The following is a 24,941-nucleotide window of genomic DNA, read 5'->3' as shown; positions in this document are numbered from 1 at the left end:
TAGCATTTATAACAGTTGATGTACAGAAAAGGTTTGATAAGCCCATGAAAATCTTAAGTAAAACATTTCTTCAGTGTTTTCCAAAGGAATTGTGAAAAACAGAATTTTGTAAATATTACTTTACTTTTATCTATATACTTTTTTATACTCACTATAGTCTGCAGCAGTGCTATGTTATTCTTTAACCATCATCAATGTTATTATCATTTATTTATCTTGCAGGAGCATCTTTCATTAAAGAAGTATATTATTGACATTGTGGTTGAAAGTGCAGCTCTACCAGAACCATTGAAAGATGGAGACGAGAGGCAGAAAAATAAAAAAAAAGCCAAAAAGATAAAAGCCCGGATGAACTCCAGGTACCATAAATATCCTTAAAAAGAAAAGAAAACAAAAACTTTAGTGATATATCCTTGCTAATGTATATCTAAGGAAGACCCTGTGCCCTCCCAAAAAGTTTAAACTTGTTTGCTTCAAGAAAGCTTTGAAAATAATACTGATGAGCCTAATTTATAGCCACTTTCTTTGATTGAGAAAGAAAACTGCGTATCGATCTAAAGCCCTTGCTTTCACCTGTTAAGAGCTCTTCTTATAATTGGATGCCAAAGCCTTGCCAAACCTGGGCCTCCTCCAGCATACAGTAGTATGTTTCAGTATGTGTAAACTAAGCCTATTTTTCTTTCCAACTATTGATTTTTAAATGAGGTATCAAAGAAAATCAATAGCAATCAACAAATAGAAGTCTGCTGGCTATAGTGTCAAATCCCATGACTAGGTTTAATCAATTTGGTTGCTGTCACAACAAGAAAAAGTTCAAGAAATATCTTGAAATGGAAAGTGAGTTGTCAGACCCGTAGTTTATCATCAGCCTCCAAAGTACCATCTGAGGATCAGACAGCTATGTAGTACATCATTGCCTTACATGCTTGTAGCATCATCTGATGACTGATGAGTCTTATTCAGGACACAAATGTAGTTCCTCAGTAGTAGATGATTTTTGCTATTTGGGAGTAGGTAATCTAAATGTGTTGTTTTACCTTTATCAGCAAATGTCTTGAAAGTTGGAGAAGCTTGATCCCATGGGATTATAGCAATATAGTTCTAGAATAACAGTGAATGATGGTTATCACTCAGTAGTTTCCAATTTCAGATTGTAATCAAAGGTGTCCATTTCATCTTACAGAATCAATGAAAACTTCAGAGTATTCATTCAAGCAAAGAATAGAAAAGGCTTTTTTTATTGTATTTTTTGAGATCCCACTGAGTTTCTAAAAATAGTTTCACAGTGTACTTGAGGGTATTACTGACCTTCATTTCTAGTTTATGCTAAGAACTTACCTCCTGACACTGAAATGCTATACAGCCCATTTTTGTAAGCTCTTTTTTCTCTATGTACATATTCCCTTGGTAAGCTCCCACTATCTGTGGTTCTAAATGTCCTCTACTTGGTGATGACTGCCAATTTTATATCTGCAGTTTTACTCAAACACAAGCTCTTGCTGTTTCCAGAACCCCTCTTTGACCCCATAGTCTTCTCTGTCACAGTAAATAGATACTTTATTCCAGCTTTTATGCCAAAACCCTTCCTTGTCCTTTCTTTCTCCCACATCTCACATCCAGTCCAACTACAAATGTTCAAAATTTGACTACCTCTAACTTCACTGCTTACCCTGAACTAATCCTTTATCATCTCTCACCTGAGTTACTGTACTAGCTCTGTGATTAGTATCCTTATTTCTGCCTTTGCCTCCTTGTCTATTCTAAATACTCTAGCCAGAGTGAGCCTATTAAAATGTAAGTCAGTCATGTCACTTCTCAAAACCTGAGGGCTCTTTACACCTCAGGTTTCCTCTCCCCACATATATCCATACACTTAGCTCCCTTATCTCCTTCGGTCTTTGTTCAAATGTCACCTTTTCGATGAGGCTCTCCTTGAGAGCTTAACTTGTTTTTTCATTTTGTTTTTTTTTTTTAAATATAAGTAATGGTAATTTATTAAATAAAATCTTAAAATTATAGGAAAAATACCTATAATTCTCCTCTTTATGCATACCTACCTATATCTGTAGACTTTTTTCTTCATTGTGGTATGATGTATTTAGGTGAAATATAGAGGTCTCCAATGTAGAGTTTGTTGACTTTGACAAATCTAGGTACTCATGTAATCCACACCCATCAAAATTGTCTTTGTACCTCTTTCCAGTCAGTTTCTCACCAGCCCTGGTGCTTGGTAATCACTGATCTGCTTTCTGTCATTATGGATTTCTTTTTCCTGTTCTGGAAAGGCATACAAATGAAATCAAACTCCTTTGTGGCTAACTTCTTTTACTAAGTGTATTGTTTTTGAGATATATCAGTGTTGTTGCATGTGAGATAGTTTGTTTCTTTTTATTGTTGCCCATATTCATTGTGTGCATATCCTATAATTTTTATATATTCATCTGTTGATAGACTTTGGGTTTCCAGTTAGCATTTGTAAGTTAAGCTCCTGCCAGGTCTTTGGGTATATATGCATTTTCATTTCTGCTGGGTAAATACCTAGAAGTGGAATACCACACCATTTTCCATAGTGGTTGTACTCTTATACACTCCTGTCAGCAATCTGTGGGAGTTCCAGTTGCTCCACAATCTTGCTAGTACATACTTAATGTTGTTAGTTCTTAAAATTTTGGCCTATTTTCAGTGCGAGTGTAGTGTCATCTCATTGCGATTCTAATTTACATTTCCTTAGTGACGAATTATATCAAGCATCTCTTTATGTGCTTTTTAACCATTTGGTATCTTTCTTTATGAAATGTGCATTTAAGGTTTTTGCCTATTTTAAAAGTTGTTACCTTACTTTTGAGTTTTTTATATGTTTTGACTACAAAGTTCTTTGTCACATATGCATTGCAAATGTTTTCTTGTAGTCTGGAAATTGTCTATACATTTTCTTGAAGATAGCCTTTGATAAGGAAAGGTTTTTACTTGTGATGATGTCTATTTTGGGTTTTTGGTTTCTAAGAGATCTCTGCCTAAACAAAGGTTTAAAAAAGCCTTTTATATATTTTTTAGAAGTTTTGCTAAGTTTTACTTTTGCATTTAGGCTATGACTCATCTCAAATAAACTAATGGTCAGATGCCTAGGCCCAAGTTTATGTTTCCGTACAGGTAACCAGTTGTTCCAACACTATTGCTGAAAAGGTTTCTTTTCCCATTATACTCTGTTAGCACTTTGGTTTAAAAAAAAAAAAAAACTTATGAGCTCTAACAGTTTTGTACATTTATAAGATTTCTTTATGTACATAAACATGTCTGAGAATAAAAACAGGTTTTTTTAATTATATACTATTTATTTCTTTTCATTGTCTGTTATCTTCAGCAAAATTTGAATAGAAGCTTTGGTCCTGATCTTAGGGAGAAAGCCTTTAGTTTTTCACCATTAAGGTATTCTGTTAGCTATAGTTTTTTGTAAATGCCCTTTATCAGGTTGAGGAAGCTTTTTTTTTTATTCTTAGATTCCTGAGAGTTTTTTTCATAAATTGATATTCCATGTTTTCAGATGCCTTTTTCTGCATCTATTGAAATGGGCCTTTTAATTTTATCAATGAAGTACGTTATATTGATTTTTATAACAGCTTTATTGAGATATATTCACATACTATACAGTTCACCCACAAAATCTACACAACTCTATATTGATTATTGGGGAATAATTGACATACAACATAATGATTCGATATTTTTATATATTGTGAAATGATCACTACAATAAATCATTAACATCTGTCACCATACATAGTTACTGATTTTTTTCTTTTTCTTTAAGATTTGCTCTCATAGTAACTTTCAAATACATAGTACACTACATCCCCATCACATTTATTTTATAACAAGAAGTTTGTACTTTTTAAAAAAATTTTTTTTATGTTTATTTATTTTTGAGAGAGAGAGAGAGAGGGAGAGATAGCACAAGCAGGGGAGGGACAGAGAGAGAGGGAGACACGGAATCCAAAGCAGGCTCCAGGCTCTGAGCTGTCAACACAGAGCCTGACGTGGGGCTCAAACCCATGAACTGTGAGATCATGACCTGAGCCAAAATCGCGTAACTGACTGAGCCACCCTCATGCCCCAGAAGTTTGTACTTTTTAACTCTCTTCAACCATTTTGCCCACCTTCATCCCCCACCTGTGACAATCACCAGGCTATTCTTTGTGAAGAGCTTGGTTGATTTTGGGTTTTGGGTTTTTTTTTTTTTTTTTTTTTTGTCTTTTTGTTGTTGTTACCAAAATGAGATCATATGGTATTTGTCTTTGTTTGACTTATTTCACTTAGCATAATGCCCTCAGAGTCCGTCTGTGTTGTTGCAAATGGCAAAATTTTATTCATTTTTATGGCTGAGTAATATTCTATTGTGTGTATACACTTATACACACCCCACATTTTCTTTATCCATTCACCTGTTGATAGACACTTAGGTTGTTTCTATATCTTGGCTATTGTAAATAATGCTGCAGTGAACATGGGGTGCACATATCTTTTCAAGTTGGTGTTTTCATTTTCTTTGAGTAAATACCAGAAGTGTAATTACTGGATCGTATAGTACTTTAATTTTTAGGTTTTGTTTTGTTTTTTTGTGGAACCTCCATACTGCTTTCCATAGTGGCTACGCCAGATTACATTCCCAGCACAAGGGTTCTCTTTGTTCCACATCCTCACCAACAGTTGTTACTTCTTGTCTTTTTGATAGCCATTCTGACAGGTGTGAGGTGATATCTCATTGTGGTTTTGATTTGCATTTCTCTGATGATTAGTGACATTATATATCTTTTCATGTGTATGTTCCCCATCTATATGTCATCATTGAAAAGTGTTCAGATCTTCTGCCCATTTTTTAATCAGATTTTTTGTTTGTTTTGAGTTGTATGAGTTATTTATATTTTGGAGATTACCCTTTTATCAGATGTATGATTTGCAAATATTTTCTCCCTCCTAGTAGTTGCCTTTTCATTTTGTTAATGGTTTCTTTTGCTGTGCAGAAGTTTGCTAGTTTGATGTGTTCACACTTGTTGATTTTTTGTTGCCAAATCCAAAAAAATCTTCACCAAGACCAATGTAAAGGAGCTTACCACCTGTGTTTCCTTACAGGACTTTTATGGTGTCTTGTCTATAATCCATTTTGGGTTAATTTTTATATATGGTGTAAGATAGTGTTCTAGTTTCATTCTTTTGCATGTGACTGTCCAGTCTTCTTAATACTATTTACTGAAGACCCTGTCCTTTCTCTGTTATTTATTCTTAGCTCCTTTATTGTATATGTGCATTTTTCTTTTCTGGGTTCTCTTGTTCTATTGATATATATGTCTGTTTTTATGTCAATACCATACTTTTTTGATTACTGTTACTTTGTAATGTAGTTTGAAATCAGAGTATGATACCTCTAGCTTTGTTCTTTCTCAGGATTTCTTTGGCTGTTTGGTTCTTTTATGGTTTCATACAAATTTGAGAACTGTTTGTTCTAGTTCTATGAAAAATGTCATTGGAATTTTGATATGGATTGCACTGAATCAGTAGATTGCTTTGCATATTATGGACATTTTAGCAATATTCTTCCAATCCTTGAGCACAGAATATCTATCCATGTATTCAATGTTTTCTTCAATTTCTTTCATCAGTGTCTTGAAGTTTTTAGTGTACAGGTCTTTCACCTTCTTGGTTAAATTTAATACTGGATTTTTTTTGATGTAATTATAAATGGGATTATTTTTTAGGTTTTCCTTTCTGATAGTTATTAGCATATAGAAATACATCAGATTTCTATATATTGATTTTATACTCTGCAACTTTACTGAATTCACTTTTTCTTACAGTATTTTGGTGGACTCTTTAGCGCTATATAGTATCATGTCATCTGAAAATAGTGACAATTTTATTTCCTCCTTATCAATGTAAATACCTTTTATTTCTTTTTCTTGCCTAGCTTCTCTGGCTAGTACTTACAATACTATGCTTAATAAAATTCGTGAGAGTAGACATCCTTGTCTGTGGGAAATAAGTTTAAGAATTCTGTATGCTTGCACCAGTGGGTTAACAAGGCTTAGGGCGGAAAGCCACTACAGGGCAAAAGTGCCCAAGGCCAGTCATTAAGTAACAAAGCATAGAGGTGGAAAGCCGCCACCTGGGTGAAAGCGCCCAAAGTTAGTCACTAACTAAAACAAGGCTTAGGGCAAAAAGCTGTCTCCACAGGATGAAAGCATTTGAGAACAATTAGAGGTGGAAAGCTGCTGTCGGGTGAAAGTGCCCACGGTTAGCTAATGAAAAGGGTGCTTTGTTAGCCTTGAGGCAGCATGCTTCAGCAATCTTAAACTTAAGAGATAACAGCTAGTTGGCTGTATTGTCACAGAGAAACTGTTCATCTGGCATCTGGCACCAATATAGCATTGTGCTTTAATCTCAACTTCTAATGCCACTTGCCCCCCAAACCCTTTGCTTCTTACACAAATTAATGGTCACTATCTTATTGTTTTCTTCTGAGCATTCACTGCATTTGTAAAACCTTGAGAGCTCAATAAAATAGAGACAAAACCCCTGTTTGGGGCTCTTGTCTCCTCCCGGATATCAGCCTCTCTCGTATTCAATTCTGTGTCCACTCTCTTGCTGGACAAGAGAGAATTCCAGACTCAAAGTCTGAGACACTTGTCATGTTCTTGATCTTAGAAGAAAAGCTTGCAACTTTTGACTTTGTCATATATAGCTTTTATTATATTTAGGTATGTGCTCCCTATACCCATTTTGTTGAACGTTTTTCTCAAAAATGGATGTTGAGTTTTATCAAATGCTTTTTCTGGATCTATCAATATGATGCTATTTTTAATTTTCATTTTGTTAACGAAGTGTATTATGTTGATTCATTTGGGAAAATTGAACCATATGTGCAACTTGGGAATAAATCTCAATCATGGGGTATAACTCTTTTAATGTGTTGTTGAATTTTGTTTGCTCATATTCTATTGAGGATCTATAATAATTTTTGAATATTAAATCAAGCTTATATTCCTGGAATAAACACCCTTTCCTTAGTATTTATTATCTTTTCTATATATTGTTAGATTTAATTTACTAACTCTTTATAAAGGATTGTCACATTTATGCTTATGAAGAATATTGATCTGTAGTTACCTTACAATGTCTTTGTCTGGTTTTGGTATCAAGAGAATGTTGGCCTCATTAAATGAGTTTGAGAACTAGTCCCTTTTCTATTTTTGAAGGGATTTCTAGATGATTGGGTTTTTCTTATTCAAATGATAATATTCGTAAGTGAAGTCATATTTCTTCCATCAGTTTTGGTAATCTGTGTCTTTCAAGTAGTTTGTCCATTTGATCTAAGTTGTTGAACTTATTAATGTAAAGTTGCATACAGTTGTCCATTATACTTAACGGTTTTTGGTACTGTACATAGGAAGGTTGGAAGTCAACACTCACTCCATCCTAACAAAAAGTCAAAATCTGAACAAACTGAAAAATTAGCAACTCTTCTTAGGATCTGTAAGACAAGTGAAATAAAAGGGCAAACTGCAGCCCCTAAAAGTGGAGAAACAGACAGGCAAGTAGAGACTTACAGGTTACTAGACCAGATACCTATAAGCAGAAACCTCTGTAGAAACCAGTACTGGGATAAGAAAACCTGCATCTCTGGAGGTTCAGTGTGGACAAGGCTTAGAGTCAAAACTACAGGATATCCCCACACTTTGTTAAGTTTTACCTCCAAGAGCTTGACCATGTTCTTATATTGAATGCCAGAGAAAAATCTTGCCACACTTCTACTTCCAGCATGGGGAGGGGATAAGGAACCATTTTGAAATGTAAAGATGCCTGCCCTGAGGCAAAAGTATTTAATCAGAGCCTAACATGCTGGTGGTTTAGCAGAGATTAATTGACTTGAAGGAAGGAAAATACCTTCCCTTTAATCTTTCACCTGAAGGAAGGGAGAGAGAAGGGAAATACTCAACTCCAGCCCATTTTAGCCATTCTGTCCTACCTCAGGGAAGAAAAGAGCCTGAGAAGCACTTGTGAAGTTTAAAGTTAACAGGCCCCCCTGGTACAATAAAAGACAGACATAATCACAGGAGTAGAGAATGTTCTCCTTCTCTCATACCTTATTACCATATTACTAAAGGCCTATTTATAACAGTTCCATATACTCTGTCTATATCATGTCTAGCTGTCAAGTAAAACTACAGGACTTACTAAAAGGTAAAATATGGTTTGAAGAGACAGAGCAAACATTGGAGTTAGACTCAGATATGCTAGGGATATTGGGAGTTGTTACACTGGAAATTTAAAACAATTTGATAAATATGCTAAGTGTTCTAATGGATAAAGTTGACAGCATGCAAGAAGAGAGGACAATTTAAGCAGAGAGAAATTCTAAGAAAGACTAAAAAAGAAATACTAGAGGTTAAAAACACTGCAGTAGAAATGAAAAATACCTTTGATGGGCTTATTACTATACTGGACATGACTGAAGAAAGCATCTCTGAGCTTCAAGATATTGAAAAAGAAACTCCCCCACCAAACCCCTGAAATAGACTCACAAATACAGAGAACAAATTGATGGTTGCCAGAGGGGACATGCGGGAGAGATGAGTGAAATAGGTGAAGGGGACAAAAGGGTACAAACTACTAGTTATAAAATAAAATAAATAAGTCATGAGGATGTAAAGTACAGCATAGGGAATATAGTCAATAATACTGTAATAACTTTTTATGATGACAGATGATAACTACACTTATGGTGAGCATTTCACAACGTACAGAATTGTGAAATCACTATGTTGTATACCTGAAACTAATATAATATTGCATGTCAACTGTACGTAAATAAAAAATAAAAATTCAGGGTGGCTTGGTGGCTCAGTTGGTTGATTTCAGCTCAGGTCATGATCTCACAATTTGTGAGATCAAGCCCTGCATCGGGCTCTATACTGACAGCACATGGCCTGCTTGGGATTCTCTCTCTGCTCCTCCCCTGCTTGTGCTGTCTCTCTCTCTCTCTCTGTCTCTGTCTCTCTCTCAAAATAAATAAACTTAAAAAAATTAGAATTAAAAATAGTGTTAGGTGTGTGAGACAGTTAATTAAAAAATACTTTAGTAAAAAAGAAAAAACTTCCAAAACCAAAAGCAACAGAAAAGACTGAAAAAAAAAAAACCCCAAAACCCTCAAAACATAATATCTAAGAACTATGAGACAATTACAAAGCACATAACGTGTAAATGAGAATACAAGAAGGGGAAGGTAGGGCAAAAGGAACAGAAGCAGTATTTGAAGCAGTGATGACTGAGAATTTCTCCAAATTAATTTCAGATACCAAACCACAGATCCAGGAGACTCAGATAACCTCAATCATCATAAATCATTCCCCTTCCCCCCACCCCCGCCAAAATCCAAATGACACATTGGCATATATTCAAGCTCAGAATAACAAAAAGAATCTTGAAAGAAAGCAGAGGGAAGAAAATGCCATACTTATGGTGGAACAAAGATAAGAATTACATCCAGCTTCCCTTCAGAAAGCATGCATGAAAGCTCATATGGAGCATTCATTAAGGTAGACCACATTTGGGGCCAGAAAAGACACCTTAACAAATTTAAAAGAATAGAAATCATACAGTGACTATTATTAAACCACAGTGGAATTATAATAGAAATCATGATTAGAATGCTGAAATTTCCCCAAATGCTTGGTGATTAAAGAAAACACTTTTAAATGATACATTGGTTAAAGAGGAAATCTCAAGAGAAATTTAAAAATTATTTTGACCTAAATGAAAATGAAAATACAAGTTACCAAAATTTGTGTGATTCAGTAAAAGCAGTACTTAGAATTAAATTTGGATATTAGAAAAGAAGAAAGATCTAAAATCATCTAAGATTCCACCTTAGGAAACTAGTAAAAGAAGAACAAATTAAATCTGAAGTAAGCAAAACAAAAGAAATAAAAATTATTGCAGAAGTCAATGAAATTGAAAAGAAATCAATAGAGAAAATCAAGACCAACACCAATAATACTAGTTCTTTGAAAGATAGATAGCATTGGTAAACTTCTAGTTAGGCTAAGAAAAAAAGGAGACACAAATTAATATAAATGGAAGAGGGGATATCAGTAAGATCCCATGGACATTAAAAGGATAATAAAGAAATACTATGAATATCTTTTTTTCCCACAAATTTGATAACCTAAGTGAAATCAACAGTTTATTAAAAGACACAATTTACGGGGTGCCTGGGTGGCTCAGTCGGTTAAGCGGCCGACTTCAGCTGAGGTCATGATCTTGTGGTCTGTGAGTTCGAGCCCCGCGTCAGGCTCTGTGCTGACAGCTCAGAGTCTGGAGCCTGTTTCAGATTCTGTGTCTCCCTCTCTCTGACCCTCCCCCGTTCATGCTCTGTCTCTCTCTGTCTCAAAAATAAATAATCGTTAAAAAAAATTAAAAAAAAAATAAAATAAAAGACAATTTGCCGCAATCCACACAAAGAATAGACAATTTAATAGGTTTATATCTATTAAAGAAGTTGAATCAATAATTAACTCCCAAAATGAAGTACCAGGCCCAGATGGGTTCACTGGTAAAGTCTACCAGACATTTGAGGAAATTATACCAGTTGTGTACAGTGTCTTTCAGAGTATAGAAGCAGAAGAGATACTTAACCAACGCATTCTATGATGCCACCATTATTTAATACTAAAACCAGGCAAAGATATTAGAAGACAAGAAAATAGATCTCTTTTGTGGACATACATGCAAAAATCCTGAAAATAATATTAGCTAATTAAAGCCAACAGTGTATAAAAAGAATTATGACCAAGTGGGACATACCCCAGATATGCAAGGCTGATTCAAAATTTGGAAATCACTTAATATAATCCATCACCTCCATAGACTAAAGAAGAAAAATCACATGATCATATCAGTAGATGCAGACGAAGCATTTAACAAAACCCAGCACATATTCACAACAAAAACTCTCAGTAAACTAGGAATAGAAAAGAACTTCCTCAGCTTTTTAGAATATCTACAATATATGTGCAATTAATACAATACTTAATGGTAAAAACCTGAAGCTTTCCCACTAAGATCAGGAACAAGGCAGGGATGTCCTCTCACCATTCATTTTCCACATCATAATGGAAGTCCTAGATACTGCAGTAAAACAAGAGAAAGAAATAAAAGGTATACTGGGCATCACGGGGAAGAAGGAAATAAAACTGTCCTTGTTTGCAGATGACATGATTATGTACATAATAAATTTGGAAGAATTGACCAAAAAAAAGCCCTCCTGGAACTAATAATTATAGTAAGGTTTCAAGATGCAAAGTTAATATACAGTGGTCATTTTTCTCTTTACTGGCATTGAATGTAGAATTTGAGATGGAAGAAAAAAACCACAATACCACATACATTAGTAACCCCCCAAATTAAATACTTAGGTATAAACCTAACAAAATATGTATAAGCTCTATGTAGGAATACTACAAAACTCTGTTAAAAGAAATGAATGGTAGTTATATACCTGACACTAATGTAATATTGTATGTCAACTATACTCAAAAAAAAAAAAAAAGAAATGGAGAGATATTATTCCATGTTTATGAATGCAGAGAATATTGTCAAAATGTCAGTTCTTCCCAGGTTGATTGCATTGATTCAATGCAATCCCAGTCAAAATCCCATCAAGTTATTTTATGGATATTGGCAAACTAATTTCAGAGTTTATACGGAGAGGCAAAAGACCCAGATTAGACACTATACTATTGAAAGAGAAGAACAAAGTTGGAGGATTGACAATACCTGACTTCAGAACTTATTATAAAACTATAGTAATTAAGACAGTATGGTATTAGCAAAAGAATTGATAGATAGATCAGTGCAAAAAATAGCCCAGAAATAGACCCATATAAACAGAGTCAACTGATCTGTGACAGAGGAACAAAGACAGTACAATATGGGAAGGATAGCCTTTTCAACAAATGGTGTTGGATGACTGGACATCCACAGCTAAAATTGAATCTGGACACTGATTTTACACTTTATACATATTTTACATTTGTCCAAACCCACAGAATATAGAACACTTAGAGTGAATCCTAATGTAAACTATGGATTTGGGGTGATAATAATGTGTCAGTGTAGGTTCAATAGTTGTAACAAATGTACCACTCTGTTGGGTGTTGTTGACCTTGGGAGAGGCTTAAGCATGTGTGGGGCAACAGGTATATGGGGAATCTCTATACCTTTCTCTCAATTTTTCAGTGAACCTGAAATTTCTATAAAAAATATAGTCTTAAAACATTTTTTTCTATCTTTTTAAACCTCTAAGATTCTATAGTGACATGGCTTTTTTTATTCCTGAAAATTGCGATTGTATTCTTTGATCACTCTGGCCAGGAATTTATCAATTTTAATTAATGAACTTAATTTATGAACTTTCACTGTCATTTGATTTTCATTTTGTTGTATTTCATTTATTTATATTTTAAATTCTTTCTTCCTGGGTTTTCTTTGTATTTATTTTGTCTCTCTAGATTCCTATTGTATCAGTTAATAAAGAATATTAACATTTATTATTATTCATATTCATATTCATTTATTATAATAATATTATTTCACACTTCCATTTCACACTTCAGTATTTTCCAGTTTGCTTCAAATTTTGAAGCTTTGTTGCTAGATACATACAAATTTAGTATTATTTTATCTCCTTGAAAAATTGATCCCGTTACCATTATATTTCTTAATATTATGATTCTTAATATTAATAACTTCTTAATATTTCTTATGATTAAGTCTACTTTATCTAACTTTATCTACTACTATCTATCTACTTTATCTAACTTTAGTATTCTCATGATAAATCTTTTCCCATTCTTTTAGTTTTAAACTTACAACTTTATCTCCTTATATATTTTTGTGTATTTCTTATAATTGTCATATGTGAGTCTTCCTTTTCTGTCTTTTCTGACTCTCTATTTGCAGTTTTTAATCAGTTTATATTTACTGAAACTATTGCTGTGGTTGTTTTATGTTTTACTGTTATCTTTTTTTAATTAAAAAATTTTTTTAATGTTTATTTAATCTTGAGAGAGAGAGTGTGAGCAGGGAGATGGGCAGAAAGAGAGGGAGACACAGAATCTGAAGCAGACTCCGCTCTGAGCTGTCAGCAAGTCTGATGGGGGGCTGAAACTCATGAACCATGAGATCATGACCTGAGCCAAGTCGGTCGCTTAACCAACTGAGCTACCCAGTTAACATTTGATATATGTGACACTCACTACCTCAACTGAATTGTAAACTCCTTTATGGCAGAGTCTATGTCTTATACATATTCCTCTTCTTTACATGGTGAAGTAACAGGTGTACAGCAGGTGTTTCCTTTTACTCAGGATTACTGTCCTAGGCTACTAGTTGATACATGAAAAACAGTAATTCCGTATATACTTTAGGAATTTTCATTGTTGTTCATAACAGAAGGGCTAGTATGATACTAGCTAATCTATAATGACTGAAAACAAAATTGTCAAGTGGCATTATCAACATTTCCCCAGTTATTTTTGCTTTAGCACTTACCATCTTCTAAAGTACTATGTATTTATTATTTATTATACTATGTGTATTAGTATATATATACTATGTATTATATATATTATGCTGTATTATTTAATATAGTATGTATATTATTTATTTACACATTGCTTTTCTCCCACTGGAATATATACATGAGGATTTTTGTCTCTATTGCTGGCACCTTTTAGGTTTTCAACAAACATTAGTTAAAAAGAATTAGATGAGATTGGATTATGAAATTAGTGTTCATATCACTGGGATTTCTTTGGCTTTATAAAAGTAGAGAAAAGAACTATGAATTTACTTTCATAAATCAGAATTCAGCCTTGAGGCATGATAGTCCATTCCAGGTTTAATGGTTATAGTTAGTGAGGGTAAGGCTGTAGGGACCTGATTTTAGATGATGTAAGACCAGAGATATTTGGTCTTCCTTTGACACCAGCTAGATGAGGGACATTGTCTAATGGCAAAGCCAGAATTAGCAGGTGGTTTAAATTGTGGGTATGTGTTCTAAAACTAATTAGTAAGGTTCTATATGACCTATACTGGATGAACTGTGAGAGTGTATGTGGTTCCTTGAAAGTTTTGACATTCAGGCAAAAAAATTATTCTGAAAGAGGAGTCCATAAGAGGAGTCAGAACTTTGCTGCTGGAAATTAGGTGGAAAGGATCCATCATGTGGTGCAGAAGACCAAGAAAAGCAAGATAGGCAGTAAAGCTCTAATCACTAGACTGCATTTTAGAACAGAAGTGTGATGACATTAAGCAAGAAATTAGATTTGTGGGACAGATTGTCATTCATCTGGAGTTTGAATGGAAGTAGGAATGAGCAGGGGAGAGAGCTGCTAGTTAGAGCAATTATTAGAGTCATAGGTTTTCACTGTATATAGCCAGACCTGTGTCTGCAGTATTGGCAGCTTGCACATCACCTTTCAGTTATCCGGTGGTAATCACTAGGATAACAGAATCCTTATCTCTGAGAATAAAGGACTTTCAAGAAGATGTTCTGAAATGATGGAAGGAGAGCAATGAGAGAATGAAGGTGTGTGTCTATGTATACCTATATACATATGAATAAATATAGGTATGTAAACATATAAATGAATATATGAGAAGAGAAAGTGAATGGCTATCTGTCCATAATGTGTATTTAGAGGTAAATTCAGGTATAGATACATGCACAGACAAACATAGAGTCTGCCTTGAATTTATGTTTGAGATATGATAGGGTTAATCCTTGGCTTACAATTGACCAGTGAGCCCAACCATGGTCATGGAGACTGTAGTTGAGCAGAAGAGAGGCAGGGGAAAGATATAAGGACTAACACCTATTATAGGATTCTGATGTAGAACTTTAAGGTGAAACCTTTTGCATCCTTTATATGTGTTGGTTATGTCCTCTGTGGTCTTAAGGAATCCATTCAACCTATTCAAATATTTGAATGATCAGCAAACAAAAGTGAATAGAACATAACTTCTACCCTTGTGACATTTACAAGGTATTAATAGAGATGAATTACATATAAATAACCCTTATATGAGACAGTGTGTCCACAGTAGCAGAAGAAAGGTACAAATAAGTATTTAGGTGAACTCCAGGGAGAATAAATTTAGTTATGCCTGGGTAGTCAGGGAAGACTACTTATAAAATTGATGATGATGATAAAAAGAAATACATATAAACAAAAAGTGGCTCGTATTTATTAAGCTCCAGATATTGTCTTAGACTAGAAGTACCCATTATAAGCAAAATTAAAATAGTCTGTGAGTGTTCATTGTGTTGGTAATCCTAAGAGCAGAAACTTGAGTAATAGTTTAGATAGCCAATAATAAGGAGACTATCAAGTAATGTATGGCATGATGTTTTAGAATATGTAACATGGGCATGTATTTATAATGTGGAATATGGAAATCCACTGTATGCTTTTAAGAGAATGAGAGTGAAAAAGTTTGACCTGAAAGACTCTCTGAGACCCTCTGGAAATCAGATTATACTCTAAAAACTATCAGCCAATTAAATAAGAAAAAACTCAATTGATAACAAGGGTTGTGTTGCTTTGCATATGAATTGAATCATGAAACAGGACAATGATTTTCAAACTGTGATCCTTATACTTCTTGCATTGGAGTCAATTGAGATCCTTTTTAAAAGGTAGATTCACACCTAGACTTCAGCTTATTGATTCGGATTCACTTGGTTTTAGTGAGAAATCTACATTTTAACAAGTTTTTAACTCCTAATGTACCTAACAATTTGATACCTAGTGTTTATAGGAATTTAGAAGTATGGAATCTTAGAGCTAGAAAAGACCTTAAGAATTTAGCTAGTTCTATTGCCTCATCTTACAAATGGAAGAAACGTAGGCTCAAAGCCTAGGGTTCTAAAGGCTACAGTTATAATAAAAAAAATTGTTTTAACTTCCTCACACATAATTAGACAATGGTTCGTTAAGGATCAAAATTAAATGCCAGAATGTTCGGCACAGACATGTGGTGGAGGAGATGGTTAGAAGAAAGAAATCTGAAAAAGATTATGTAGATGTCTTGATGTGAGCGAAGGAGACAGGAAGAAATTGCTGATGACCCTAGAGATTCTAGCTATATACCAATGTCCTTGACTGAAGTAAAGCCAAAATAAGGAAATTCTGGCTTTTGTGACAACATGGATGGACCTTAAGGGTGTTAAACTAAGTGAAAAAAGTCAAAGGAACAAATACTATATGATTCCACTTATATGTGGAATCTGAAAAAGATAAACTCATAGGAACAGAGTAGAAATGGTGATTGTCAGTGGCTTGGGAGTCAAGGAAATGAGATGTTGGTCAGAGTACCAACTTCCAGCTATGAAATGAATAAGTTCTGGGGATCTAATAAACAGGTTGGTGACAATCATTAGCAATACTATATAACTTGAAAGTTACTAAGTATATACTACATGTTCCGTCACACACACAAAATGGTAGTTATATGGGTATTGGAGGTGTTTACTAACCTTATTGTATTCATTTTGCAATATATACAGCTAGATATGGATATAGATATAAGGTGATTACATTGTACACTTTAAACTTACACTATGCTATATATCAATTATATCTCAATAAAGTTGGGGAAGAAAAGAAATAGGGGCACAGATAAAGATGATGTGATAGATGCTATGTGGGTAGGTTTGAGCTATCAAAGGGATATCCCAGAGGAACTGGTAGACAGGGCTCCCATTTGTATGCGTGTTAAATGTCTACTTATTCTTTTTAACTGAAATTTATTTTTGTAAAAGTAATATTTTCCTCCTGTTCTTTGCCTTCAGCATTAGTCTGTGCAGGTATTTATAATACTGCCCTCCTGCTGGAAGCAGTAGCCTAACTGGTGAAAATGTCTCAAAACAGTTCTCAAGAAAAAATCTCATAATGTCTCAAAAGTATACTGTGCAAATCTAAATTTATAAAATGCAGATGGTAATGTGAAAGAAAATAAAGTTGGGTAGCTAGAACAGGGTCACATTATAGAGAGCCTTGAATGCCATTTAGCAGATTGACTAGATCTTTTGGAAAGGAACCACCATAGGTAACAAAGGGAGTAACATCAAGAAGCCAGTGATTTGGGAAGATTTATAACCTGTGCTATGCTACAGGGTTACAAGGTTGAGAACTTGAGTGAATAGGAGGTTATTCCACTAATCCAAGCATGAAGTGATAGGCCTTACATTATAGTATACTGCAGAAAAAATTAGGAGTAAAGAAAATAATCAAAAAGTGTTTTAATCTAATAATTTTTGATGATATATTATTTGAAAAAATGAAAAATAGAAAATAATTTTGAAATTTCAGTCCAAGGTACTATTGAGAAATCTAGTGAAGTGGATATACAATGGCAACCATGAGTTTTGCTTTAAAGTTGTAGAGGAAAAGATGAAGGTTGAACTACCAAGTGAAGAGCTAGAAAAGTTTGACATTTGGACTGAAAGCTAAAGTTATATAGTTAGCATACATTATTATAAGCGTTCATTATTATAATATTAAAATTTCAATGGTGAGAATAATAGTTATTAAATAGAAATTAAAGAAGATGAAGCCTTGCAAAGGGCAGTGATACTGAGCTGTAAAATACAGGGACAGAAACGTCAAGAAGGAATAGAGAGAAAAGGCCGTTGTGTTTGATACTAATCAAGATCATTGCAGACTTTCAAGAATGCATTTTTAATGGAGTAGCATGTTTATATAATCATGATTCTGCCTCCATTTTTTCATTGTTGCCATTCTGTTTCTTGAATATACCTTAATGTATTGGCACTTAAAGTTCTGTCTACCCAATCTGAGCTTTCCCCAGATTTATCTGTGACCAGCTTCTTCACTTCATTCAAGTTTCTACTTAGAGTTATCATTATTATTTTTTTTAAGTTTATTCATTTTGAGAGAGAAGAGAGAGTATGTTGAAGGGGCAGAGGGAAAGAATCCCAAGCAGGGCCTGCACCATTAGTGTCGAACCCGATGCAGGGCTCAAACCCACAAACCGTGAGATTATGACCTGGGCCAAAATCAAGAGTCAGACGCTTAACCAACTTAGCCACGCAGGCACCCCTAGAGTAATTATTTAGAAATCTTTCACGAGGCCCTCTTTAAATCCCATGACTCCTCAACACACATATATATCCAGTTACTCTATATTGATTGTTCTGTTTTCTTCATAGCATTTATTTTCAGATTTCTTTCCTTCCTTCCTTCCTTCCTTCCTTCCTTCCTTCCTTCCTTCCTTCCTTCCTTCCTCATTTCCCTCCTCCCTTCCTTCCATTTCCCCCCACTGTAAACTTTCATATGAGAATAGTTACCTTATTGAGCTTTTTATATCTGAGTTTTTTATATACTATATGTTTAATGCTGAGAATAATTTTTGATACATTATACATACTCAATAAATATTTATTGAATGAATAATAAACATGAATATATGAGAAACTATCTGAAGAAGAAATAATAGTATTAAATCAGATTTCATTTGATTTTCTGTGAAACTAAAATTATTTGGGTATTCTCTTGTTTATTATTTACTTATTATTTTTTAAAATATAATTTATTGTCAAATTGGCCAATATACAGTATGCAAAATGTGCTCTTGGATTTTGGGTATTATTAAAATTGGCAAGATTAAAAGTGAAGAATGGGACACATGGGGTTTAATTCCTTTATTATTAAGTTTTTTATTTTAATTCCAGCAAAGTTAACACAGTGTTAATTTCAAGCGTACACTACAGTGATTCAGCATTTCTATACATTACTCAGTGCTCGTCATCGTAAGTGTATTCTTTAATTGCCTTCAGCTATTTCACCCATCCCTCCACCCCCCACCCTCCACCCCTTTGGTAACCATGTTTGTTCTCTGTAGTTGAGAGTCTGTTTTTTGGTTTGTCTCTTTTTTTTCCTTTGTTCATTTGTTTTGCTTCTTAAATTCCACATGAGTGAAATCGTATGATTTGTCTGTCTCTGACTTATTTCACTTAGCATTATACTCTGTAGCTCCATCCATATTGTTGCAAATGGTAAAATTTCACTCTTTTTATGGCTGAATAATATTCCACATATACTTATGGAATAATATAATATTTTATTATAATTTATATATAATATAAATATAATAATATTATATATGTAATATAATATTCCATATAAATTCCATACACACACACACACATATATGCCATATCTCCTTTATCCATTCATCTATACATGGACCCTGGGGGTGCTTCCATCATTTGGCTATTATGTAAATAGTGCTGCCATAAACATAGGGGTGCACGTAACCCTCTGAATTAGTGCTTTTGTATTTTTTGGGTAAATACCCACTAGTGCAATTAATGGGTCCTAATGTAGTTCTGTTTTTAACTTTTTGAGGAAACTGAATACTGTCTTCCACAGTGGCTGCACCAGTTTGTATTCCCACCAACTGTGCAAGAGAGGGTTCCTGTTTCTCCACATCCTTGCCAACACCTTTTGTTTCTTTTGTTGTTGATTTTAGCCATTCTGGCAGGTGTGAGGTGGTATCTGATTGTAGTTTTGATTTGCATTTCCCTTATGGTGAGTGATGTTGAGCATCTTTTCATGTGTCTGTTGGCCATCTAGATATCTTTTTTTTTTTTTTTTAATTTTTTTTCAATGTTTTTTATTTATTTTTGGGACAGAGAGAGACAGAGCATGAACGGGGGAGGGGCAGAGAGAGAGGGAGACACAAAATCGGAAACAGGCTCCAGGCTCTGAGCCATCAGCCCAGAGCCTGATGCGGGGCTCGAACTCACGGACCGCGAGATCGTGACCTGGCTGAAATCGGACGCTTAACCGACTGCGCCACCCAGGCGCCCCTAGATATCTTAACAATATTTGTTCTTCCATTCCATGAGCATGAAATCCATTTATTTGTGTTGTCTTCAGTTTCTTTCATCAGTGTTTTATAGTTTTCAGAGTGCAGGTCTTTTGCCTCTTTGGTTAGGTTTATTCCTAGGTATTATTTTTGGTGCATTTTTAAATGGGATTATTTTCTTAATTTCTCTTTCTGCTGCTTTGTTATTAGTGTATAGACACTCAACCAATTTCTGCACATTGATTTTGTATCCTAGAACCTCAATAAGTTCACTTATCAGTTCTAGTAGTTTTTTGCTGGAGTCTATAGGGTTTTCTGCATTTAGTATCATATTATCTGCAGATGATTAAAGTTATACTTCTTCCTTACCAATTTGGATGCCTCATATTTCTTTTTCTTGTCTGATTCATGTGCCTAAGATTTCCAGTATTATGTTGAATAAAAGTGGGGGAGAGTGGACATCCTTGTCTTGTTCCTGACCATAGGGGAAAGCTCTCACTTTTTTTCCCATTGAATATGTTTGCTCATATAAAGCTTTTATTATGTTGAGGTGTGTTCCCTCTAAATCAACTTTGTTGGGGGTTTTTATCATGATTGGTGTTAAACTCTATCAGATGTTTTTTTCTGCATCTACTGAAATGATCATACGGTTTTTATCCTTTGTCTTGTTGATGTGATGTGTCACTTTGATTAATTTGTGAATATTGACCCACCCTTGCATCCCAGGAACAAATCACACTTTGAGTGTGGTGAATGATTTCTTTAATGTATTGCTGGATTGGATTCAGTTTGGTAGTATTTTATTGAGGTTGTTTGCATCCTCAAGGTTATTGGTCTGTAGTTCTTATTTTTAGTGGTGTCTTTATCTGTTTTTGGTATCAGGATAATTCTGGCCTCATAGATTGCATTTGGAATTTTTCCTTCCTTTTCGATATTTTGGAATAGTTTGAGAAGAATAGGTATTAACTCTTTAACTATTTGGTAGAATTCGCCTGTGAAGCCATCTGGTCCTGGACTTCCGTTTGCTGGGAATTTTTTTATTACTGATTCAATTTCATTGCTGGTAATTGGTCTGTTCAAAATTTCTATTTCTTCCTGCTTCGATTTAGGGAGATTATGTGTTTCTAGGAATTTACCCATTTCTTCTAGGTTGTCCAATTTGTTGGCATATAATTTTTCATAATATTCTCTTATAATTGGTTGTATTTCTGTGGTGTCAGTGGTTATTTTTTTCTTGTGTTACTGATTTTATTTGAGTCTTCTCTCTCTCTCTCTCTCTCTCTCTCTCTCTCTCTCTCTCATGATTTTGACAAGTTTGGCTAGAAGCTTATCAGTTTTGTTGATCTTTAGAGAACCAGTGTTGATTTCATTGATCTGTTATTTTTTTAGTTTCTATTTCACTTACTTCTGTGCTAATCTTTATCATTTTCTTCTGCTGATTTTGTGTTTTGTTTTTGTTTTTTGTTTTTGTTTTTGTTTTTTTGCTAGCTCCTTTAGGTGTAAGGTTAGGTTGTTTATTTGTGATTTTTCTTCCTTCTTCAGATAGGCCTGTATTGCTATAAACTTCCTTCTTAAATCAGCTCTTGCTATATTCCAAAGATTTTTTTTCAAAAGTTTTTCTTTAAGTTCCAGTTAGTTAACATACAGTGTAATACTAGTTTTGGGTGTGGAGTTTAGTGATTCATCGCTTACATACAACACAGTGCTTATTACAAGTGCCCTCCTTAATACCCATCATCTATTCAATTCATCCCCCTGCTCACCTCCCCTCCAAGAACCCTCAGTTTCTTCTCTATAGTTAAAAGTCTTGTTTCTGGTTTATGTATCTTTTTTTACCCCTATGTCCAGTAGTTTTGTTTCACATATGAGTGAAATCACATGATATTTATCTTTCTTTGACTGTCTTATTTTGCATAGCATAATACTCTCTAGCTCCATCCATGTCATTGCAAATGGCAAGATCTCATTCTTTTTATGGCTGAGTAATATTCCATTGTGTATGTATATGTGTGTATGTATATGTGTAGGCACACACCCATATACATACACAATGGGTATATGTATATATATATGTATACATATATACATATACATATATATATACACATATATATACATATATACATATATATATGTATATGTGTGTGTGTGTGTGTGTGTGTGTATATATATATATATATATATATATATATAAATCACATCTTCTTTATCCATTCATCAGTCGGTGACATTTGGGCTCTTTTAATTTGGCTATTGGTAACGCTGCTGTAAACAGGGTGCATTTATCCCTGTGAATCAGTATTTTTGTGCCCTTTGGATAAATACTTAGTAGTATAACTGCTGGATCATAGGGTAGTTCTATTTTTAACTTTTTGAGGCATCTCCATACTGTTTTCCTGGCTGGCCACACCAGTTTGCATTCCCACCAACAGTGTAAGAGGGTTCCCCTTTCTCTACATCCTTGCCAACACCTGTTGTTTCATGTGTTGTTAATTTTAGCCATTATCACTGGTGTGAGATGATACCTCATTATAGTTTTGATTTGTATTTCTCTGCTGATGTGTGATGTTGAGCATCTTTTCATGTATCTGTTAGCAATCTGTATGTCTTCTTTGGAAAAATGTCTATTTCTTCTGCCCATTTCTTAACTGGATTATTCACTTTTGGGTATTGACTTCTACAAGTTCTTTATAGATTTTAGATACTAACCCTTTATCAGATATGTCATTTGCAAATATCTTCTCCCATTCCATAAATTGCCTTCTAGTTTTGTTGATTGTTTCCTTTGCTACGCAGAAGCTTTTTTATCTTAAGTCCCAATAGTTTATTTTTGCTTTTGTTTTCTTTACCTCAGGAGACATATCTAGTAAGAAGTTGCTATGGTTAATATCAAAGAAGTTACTGCCTGTGTTCTCCTCTAAGGTTTTGATGGTTTCTTGTCTCACATTTAGGTCTTTAATCCTTTGAATTTATGTTTGTGTATGGTGAAAGAAAGTGGTCTGGTTTCATTCTTTTTGATGTTGCCGTTCAGTTTTCCCAACACCATTTATTTAAGAGACTGTCTTTTTTCCATTAGATATTCTTTTCTTCTTTGTCAAATATTAGTTGACCATATAGTTGCAGATTCATCTGGCTATTCTATACTGTTCCTTTGATCTGTGTGTCTGTTTTTGTGCCAGTACCATATTGCCTTGATCACTACAGCTTTGTAATGTAACTTGGTCCAGAATTGTGATGCTTGTAGCTTTGCTCTTCTTTTTTAAGATTGCTTTGGCTATTCAGGGTCTTTTGTGGTTCCATACAAATTTTAGGATTGTTTGTTCTAGCTCTTTGAAGAATGCTGGTGTTATTTTGATAGGGATTGCATCAGCTGTCTAGGTTGCTTTGGGTACTATAGACATTTTAACAATATTTGTTCTTTCAATCCATGAACGTGAATGTTTTTCACTTTGTTGTGTCATCTTCAGTTCCTTTTGTAGGTGTTTTATAGTTTTTCAGAGTACAGACCTTTTACCTCTTTGGTTAGGTGTATTCCTAGGTATCTTATGATTTTTGGTACAGTTGTAAATGGCTTGATTACTTGATTTCTCTTTCTGCTGATTTATTATTGGTGTATAGAAATGTGACAGATTTCTGTATGTTGATTTTGTGTCCTGTGGCTTTATTGAATTCTTGTATCAGTCCTAGCAATTTTTTAGTGGAATCTTTTGGGTTTTCTATACAGAAACATAGAGTATCATGTCATTTGCAAATAGTGAAATTTTTACTTCTTCCTTGCTGAAAAGCAAATGTTGTGTGTTGAAAGATAATTACTTTGACCCCCAAAGTTTTCCTTTCTGTTTCATGCTGGGGATCAAGCTGCCTAGGCTCAATGTATGTTAACAGAACATTTAGTTAAACAAGAATTTGAAAGAGAAATGTATCATTAGAAAATTTAAATGCAGGTTTGATGCAATTTTATCAGTCCCTTTACCCTAGCATATAAAATACCTTTTTCTGGCAAAAGGACCCTCTTTCTCCCTCTTTACTCTTTTTTCTTGTTTTCCAAAACAGGACAGATGTTTTCTATTAGACTTTGGTTCTAAATACTTTGATTTGAATTCATCTATGTAATATAACTTTGAACAACTTCTCAGTGCCAGTTTCCTCATCTGTAAAATGGTTAACTCATAACTTTATTATGAGGATTACGTCAAGTTAACTCACGTAAAGTGCTCATCACATATTAAATGGTGTATATAAATTTAGGAGGGGGTTGCGCCTGAGTGGCTCAGTTGGTTAAGCGTCCGACTCTTGATTTTGGCTCAGGTCATGATCTCATGGGTTCGTGAATTTGAGTCCTATGTTGGGCTCTGTCCTGACAGGGCAGAGCCTGCTTGGGATTCTCTCTGTCTCCTCTCTCTGCCCCTCCCTTGCATGCGCATCCTCTCTCTCTCTCTCTCTCTCTCTCTCTCTCTCTCTCTCTCTCAACTCCCCCCTTTTTCCCCCTTCTAAAAAATAAATAAACATTTTTTTTAAATGTAGATGACACTGGGAATATTTTTAAAGTATGTAGCCAATATGAGAACGTCCCTAATTTTAAAGTAAGTGGTAACCTATAATTTGTCATTAACATAGTTCATAGCCTTGGAGAAAATTCCAGTTTAAGTTTATTTGAATGTTAGGTTTGTTGAACATTTAAAAATGAATCAGCATAAGTCATCACATTAATTGAATAAGGAGAAAAATCCTGATTCTCTCAATGGACTTAGTAAAAGCAATACATCCATTCAAGAGAAGAACTTCAGCAGAATAATATTATTGAGAGAAACTTCAGGATCTGATAAAGTATTAACCAAAACCTTAGAGAAGATATACTATTGAATGCATTCTCATTTAAGAGTAGACAAGGACACATCTGCCACTGCCCCTTTTTGTTTGATATTGTAGTGGAGATTGTATTTAAGTTAGTAAGTTTAGGCTGTGGGAAATCAGAAAGGGAGAAACAAAGTTGT

General features: G+C 34.3%; 1 protein-coding gene across 7 annotated transcripts in view; it reads left to right on the top strand.

The window, feature by feature from the left end:
* SCAPER (S-phase cyclin A associated protein in the ER) overlaps positions 1–24,941 on the top strand; it is a 521,436-nt gene that overhangs the window by 225,908 nt on the left and 270,587 nt on the right. For all 7 annotated transcript variants that reach the window (XM_045058993.1, XM_023255046.2, XM_023255044.2 and 4 more), the window contains one exon: positions 223–359. In XM_045058993.1, the coding sequence (XP_044914928.1) occupies positions 223–359 (137 nt within the window). The remainder of the gene's footprint in view (positions 1–222; positions 360–24,941) is intronic.

Source organism: Felis catus, chromosome B3, assembly GCF_018350175.1.
Source record: "Felis catus isolate Fca126 chromosome B3, F.catus_Fca126_mat1.0, whole genome shotgun sequence".
NCBI classification, from domain to species: domain Eukaryota; kingdom Metazoa; phylum Chordata; class Mammalia; order Carnivora; family Felidae; genus Felis; species Felis catus.
This window is presented reverse-complemented; position numbering and strand designations above follow the sequence as displayed.